The sequence below is a fragment of the Setaria italica genome, chromosome IX (genome assembly GCF_000263155.2).
Source record: "Setaria italica strain Yugu1 chromosome IX, Setaria_italica_v2.0, whole genome shotgun sequence".
Lineage (NCBI taxonomy): Eukaryota > Viridiplantae > Streptophyta > Magnoliopsida > Poales > Poaceae > Setaria > Setaria italica.
Window position 1 is genome coordinate 10,949,939 of NC_028458.1, and position 6,406 is coordinate 10,956,344.

Consider the following 6,406-nt stretch of genomic DNA (forward strand, 5'->3'; position numbering starts at 1 on the left):
TTTCATTCTTCAGCCAAGTTCCAATTATCTTGGCAAAAAGTTTGCGGATGGTTCTATAAGCCTTTTTCCCATAACAGTATTCATAACAAAAACAGAATAGTAGACGGTTTAGAGGATCTAGGGACCAGGATCATTATTATTCCCAAGAGAATACAAGCTCATCGTTACAAATTATTGCTCTACAATATAAACACAAAAGGATGGAATTCATAGAAGTCCGTGGCAGCAAATAGCAACTTATACAACAAGCACTATAGGTTCTGAGGCAATGCAACAATTACACAAAGAATTAATAATGTCATGCGGTTCATGATCCACATAATTGGGTGTGTACAATTGTTCAGTTAACTGGCTCTGGTGATGTGAAGATGCACGGTGCACTGGGTCCGGCTCGACTCAAACAATTTGTCATCCTCCGGCGGCTGGTAAAAAAAAAAAGAGGTACTAGATAATGCCTTGCGAGTTGCGACCAATGTTAAGAGACTTGGGGGGACAGGCATAGCTCTGAAAGAAGGGAGTTTTACCTGATGTTGTTGGAACTGGGGAAGTTGAACCCGTTTTGAGCCGTCTGCTAGCAGCTTGCATGGAAGAGATGATTCAGCTGCGGTGAACTCATTCAGAACCTGGCGAAAATTTGGCAATATATTGGAAAAAACGGAAGACAGAGGGCCCAGTCTATGCTGGTAATGAAAATATAGCTCACGTGAAGACTAGACGAAGCAAATTGGTTAAGTTTCATAACTGTCAGTTGATTTTTGTGAATGCAATAAATAGGAGTCCTCCCTTTCTTTAGGAGGCGGGCATTGTAGCTTCTAGGTTTAGTTGCTTTCTCTCTTTGTTTGAAACTTTGAAATTACTGAACCACACTACAACTTGGTTCAAGTTTCCTGTTATATAAGCACCAACAAATTTCAATCTGTAACCAAATCTATCTCTATCATCAACATTATGCTCTCTTAAAGAGCAATTCTGGTAAAAAGCATCTTTATGGTCTCAATTTCAGTTTACAAGAAGAGGCTTCTCCATTTACAAATGCTCAATTCAAACATTTTTAAGAGCATTTGACAGAAAAACAAACCAAATATTTTACTTTTCATGTTTAACAGTTCGACAAAGTATATACCAGCAGTAATGTCCACATCCATGGATGGCAGAGCCACCTGATCACAAGTGCAGCTGGCCCTGAGGTGACTCATGGCCACGCACAAACATGGGTCTGAAAGATAGCAATGCCTGGGTGATAACAAGATGTCACAAAAGGTAGATAGCACCGCTCGCAGTAGATCAAGGCATCTAGCACAAACAAAACAGGAGAAATAACTCAAAAGTGTAGATATGGTTAGGGTGTACAAGTGGTGCTACATAACCTGCCTATCCAGGATGTAGGGTGTTGAGCTTGATGCCATGTGAAGTTTCCTGGAACTGAACCAATGAGGTCTATCAATGTGTTTTTCTATGGGGAGCAGAATGGCTGCTTCCAGTGTGTTGAAAGAATTAAGTTACAACATCAGTACAGACTACATGGGACACCACAGTTACATTGTACAGAAACCAAAGCCAAAATAATGGTTTCTAAGTTATGGAATGCCTATAGCAAAGCCTGGTACACCTTCAGCTCCAGTGCTGCTCACTCCATGCTAGACTCCAGTTCATATAATTTGCTTGTTTAGGTTTTGTGGCTTGCAGGTTATCAGTGTCTGGAGGGCAAAAACGAGCCAAAAATCAAAAGCCAAAATGAATTAATTTTCCCAACAAATTATAAATGAGTTACCACTTTTTATCAATTCCAAACCAAACTTTCATGCCAGTTCAATTCAGTCTCTTATTTGGCTTGCCCTGATTCTTCACATGCCTAATTTGTTGAATATACCATTACGATGAACATTTCTGGACTATAAGAAGCTCAAGAAATATTTTCCACTTCATGTGTCTTAGTACAGGAAATTATGTTCTGCCTAGCAAGTAGCAACGTAAACATGTTCATAAAATAATACTGCATGTTCAGGCTCGTGCACTACTATAACCAGTGAGTAGCAAAAGGAAGATGATCAATAGGAAAATCCATATGACCATGAGAGGCTCATTTTATTGTACTCCCTCAATTTTTTATATTTCGGATGGTTTAGATGCATGGTTGCACATGGGAAATGCTTTGAATGCAACAAGTTGAGTACAACTCATGCACAACCGTGTATCTAAATAATCCATGCATTTATGATATTTCAATCCAGGTCATTTTAACTGCTGGATCTTGAATTGTGCTCAAATAGTTGTATGTGTAGCAATGCTTTTGTTCAAAAACATTTCAGACATCACTAGTCCCCAAGGCATGCTTCCCAAGATGCACTTAGCTCTAACAACCCTCATCATTTTTCACCTCATTGTTAGTGCTTGAAAATTAAGATACTAATGAAGGGCATTCTTGGTCATATTTACTAAAGAAAATGATTGCCTAGTTAAGTGTGTTCAGCTGACAGCCAGTTATTAAAAAACAAAGGGTGTACCTGATTTACTTGATTTCTGATTGCTCCAATCAACATGTCTTGGCATCCAACTGCATGGACATTCTTCAAATTTGGGCACTGAAGAACCAGACGTTCTGCAGCAAGCAATCATGGTTGTCAACAATTTTAACTACTATTTTACATGCTTGACAACCTGAAGAAAAATGAAAAGACATCCCTACCTGGATGTAGATTTGTGCAAGAGTTGAGATTGAGATCATTCAATTCTGGACAATTTACATACAGAGCCTGCCACATGTGAATTTAGTTAGACTTTATAAAATAACCATTAGGATGTACCAATGCAAATAAAATTCCAAGGCTTACATCAATCGCTGAACAACCCCACAGACTGAGTTTCTTCAAATTACCATGCTTTATAATAAGCTTTTGGTGAATAGGTTGATTTTTTGAGGCACATAATTTTCGAATGATTCTAATGCCTCCATTGATGTCACCAAACATTGGTCCCTTTTCATTGTTCAAATTAGCGCATAGGCTCATCCCACAGTCCATGAGTTGAAGATGTGGCAACTGTGCTGTAGCTAACTGAATCCCACCTAGAAAATCACATAAGGAATGGTTGATACATTGGCTTAGTGGATAGTTATTTTCAATGGGGCGGGACTAATAGACCGTGGAAAGAAATTGGAGCCCTACGTGTAGTCACATTCGGGCAAAGAGCAAGAAGCAGCCTTGATAAAGTATGAGGGAACGCCTTGCAGATCATTCCAACACCATTATCACTGATGCTCGATCTGGAGTATGATCAAAACAGATAGTCACATCAGCTAATTATAAGTAATTTCTGCTGGAAAATAACACAGCAGCTTTGCGATAATTGACCATTTGATTTTGGTTGCAAGGTGAAGAAATGGAGCTTACCCACTTAAATCAAGCAACTCCAAGCTTGTGCACAATCGAACAATAGATGCAACAGCTGCATCAGTTATTTTTGAACCTAGGATCAAGGATAGCATACACAGTCCCCTGATGAAGCAACAACAAGATTAAAAAAAAATTAGAAAGTTGAAAAATAATGCAAAACTAGAATATTGATGAGCCCCGCATGTTACAATTAAAAGATCTGGCAACCGAAGAGAGTTGGATAGAAAGAGTAGAACATAAAGATACCTGAGATTAGCACTCTCTAGAGCAAATACAGCTTCATTGGATAATTGATTTGATGATATGTGCATTTTGTTTAAGTTAGGGCATGTACGACCCATGGCATCCATCAAACTAACCATATCGGTACAATCATTACTTTGTTGTGCAAAGCACAGTGAGAGCTCACTCATATTAGGACAGTTCATGACCTGTACGAAATAGTCGTGCAATGAATTAATGCAGAAAATGAATTTACTATCACTGTGAATAGCATTAGAACACAGTATTACCGATTTTGAAAGGGAACAAAGCTCTGACAGCCAAAGAACTGAAAGACTTGAAGAGCATAGATTAATAAAATCCAAATTAGAGCAACCACCAATTTTGAGGACTGACAGAGAAGACTTCTCCGAAACAAAACGACTTAGATCCTCTCTGTGCACAAAATAAAATCAGCTTAGCTTAAATAGGTGCTGAAAGTTCAAAAGAAACCAGATTTTGCTTCTATACTTCGCAAATATAATAATCTACAAAGCAATATATATGAAGATGACTAGTGCTCACAGGATAACCATAACTAGACAGGTTTATGCAAGGAACACATAGCATCACAATCAACCGATGACTAATGCAATGACTTGAAAAACACATCAACTAATTGCACTGCACAAGTAAATTTGTAAATGACTTCCAATATCCATATGAACTATGCTTGATAATATTCGATTGTTTAAGAGCCTTGATATTGTCTTGCAATTTTAGTTGAGAACCTAGCATCAGAAACAAGCCAAGACATATTTGATGTTAATCATTTAAATTACAACCAAGCATAACATACCCAGTCATCCTGTTGATTGCATTGGCAGCCATCGTAATCTCGAGAGTTTTTAAACTTGGGCAGGAAAATGCAAGACATGCCAGCGTAGTGGCATCAACATCCCTGCAGCAAACGTAAAAGAATACTATACATGTTAGAAATATTACTTATTTTCTCCATAAAAAACGCATACCGGCATAGGTACATTAACTATCTCCACTATGGTCACATCAAAATAACCTAAGATTACTGATTTTCCTCTTCAGTGTCAAATTAAGTGCATCAGATTGTTCCATTGTAGAAACAAAAAGGACAGACTATACCATAACTGCAAGACAGGGTTTGCACTTGTTAGCCCAGTTGAAAATGGTACAAAGTGAAACCTTTTTTTAAGACAAAGAAGTATCACACGAAAAATGGACCTGTTTGCAAGCCTTATAGCCAACAAGCACAAGTGGCAACAATTAGCCTAAATTTGATGTCCATGCACAAATTATTATACAACCTTACTTCTGATTCGAGAAAAATACTTATAATTTCTGGAACCAAATTCCAGTGTTTTTAACATTACTGCACTAGTTTTGAGTAGTAAACTGAGCCGCAGATCACGGCAATGCATAAGCTACACTGTCTGTTGGCTGTTGCGGTCTAAAGTCCCACATTTCTTTCTGAAGCTGATGGTATTCATATATACTGTATCATCATAGGCTAGTGGCATGGATGTGAACTCATACACTCACATCCTAAAGCGCTGATGCAAGGTCTGAATACGAATCATGCAGCATCACCAACAAGATTATCTGAAACAGACAGGCTTCCCTATATGAACCTGACATTGGCAGAATGACCCAACAAATGCTCAAATATGATCTGGGGCACCAAGATCATATCTCCTCACAGAAACACAAATGCTGAACAAGATCACATATCCAAGACATGACAAGCAGACAGCTTTTTCCCAATGGTTGCATGGTCTTATATAGAAAGCATGAGGATGCACGTGTTTGTTATAGCCTCACCATTAACTAAAATTCTACACCCTTATCAGATCAGACATAAATATTCCGTACACACCATCCCCTTGTCCTGTCCTATCAAGCCAATTGGAGACCAAAGGTGGCAGGGCCGATCTTCAGATCAGACACCCGTCTTATTATTCTGGAAGCCACCCAGAAATACCACATAATCTAGCCATTCAAATCGCAGCCTTTAACCAAAAATTGAATTATCGTAAGCCGAAATTGCGCGCGACAAAAGTCACCGCATCATCGATCCCAGGGCGGCGCGCCCAGATCGCGTCAGGAATCGCACCGTTCCCAACGAGATTCGTCCAGATTCGCCCGGGGTTGTCGCTCACCTTTCCATCCGGAGGTCGAGGCGCGAGAGCGCGGGGCACCGCGGGAGCAGCGCGCCGAGGAGGCCGGCGCCCGTGCTGGCGAGGACGCGGAGGCGGAGCTCGTCGGCGGCCCGCCAGACCCGGCCCGCGCAGTCCCGCCAGCCGCGGTTGACCCCCGCGGCGGCCATGACCCCGCGGGGCCCGAGCCGGCGCAGCACCTCCGCCATGACCTCCCCGGGCACGGGGCGGCCGCCCACCTCCACCGCCGCGTCGTCGTCCTCGTCGCCGCCCTCCTCCATCTCCCCCTCGCCGCCCGCCACGTCCATCTCCACGTCCCCCTCCACCTTGGGCTTCTTCTCCGGCGAGGACGGGGTCCCCGCCTCGTCGAAGGAGAGGGCGCGGCGGAGCCTCTGCTCCCCTCCGCCGCCGCCGCCGCTGGCGCTGGCGGCCCCGGACGAGGTGGAGGGGGACGGGGACGGGGCTCCACCTCCGGAGGGGGCGGCGACGGGGACGGGGGCGACGCAGACGTGGCCCTTCTTGGGCTGGCCGCAGCGGCCGCAGTTGTAGTTGCCCCGCGTCTTGGGGCGCGGCGGCGGCTTGGGGTCTGCGACGCCCATGTCCGGGGGGAGGGGGGGGGGT

At 42.8% G+C, this 6,406-nt stretch overlaps 1 protein-coding gene across 7 annotated transcripts; it reads right to left on the reverse strand.

The window, feature by feature from the left end:
- Positions 1 to 107: 107 nt before the first annotated feature.
- On the reverse strand, positions 108 to 6,400 carry LOC101785797 (F-box/LRR-repeat protein 17). Of its 7 annotated transcripts, none has more exons than XR_002675615.1 (13): positions 5,789 to 6,400; positions 4,453 to 4,554; positions 3,905 to 4,049; positions 3,639 to 3,823; positions 3,390 to 3,494; positions 3,165 to 3,262; positions 2,832 to 3,064; positions 2,687 to 2,753; positions 2,505 to 2,599; positions 1,372 to 1,422; positions 1,124 to 1,293; positions 525 to 623; positions 108 to 422 (listed from the first exon to the last, which is right to left on the reverse strand). XR_002675615.1 is itself a non-coding variant. In XM_012843017.2 (11 exons), the coding sequence occupies exons 1-11, from the start codon at positions 6,382 to 6,384 to the stop codon at positions 345 to 347; spliced, it is 1,803 nt and encodes a 600-aa protein (XP_012698471.1). In that variant the 5' UTR covers positions 6,385 to 6,400; the 3' UTR covers positions 108 to 344. The 7 variants fall into 7 exon arrangements, 1 of the variants encoding a protein (XP_012698471.1); XR_001163080.2 differs by having other exon boundaries at positions 1,124 to 1,233; positions 1,368 to 1,422; XR_001163078.2 differs by lacking the exon at positions 1,372 to 1,422 and having other exon boundaries at positions 1,124 to 1,233.
- Positions 6,401 to 6,406: the final 6 nt, after the last annotated feature.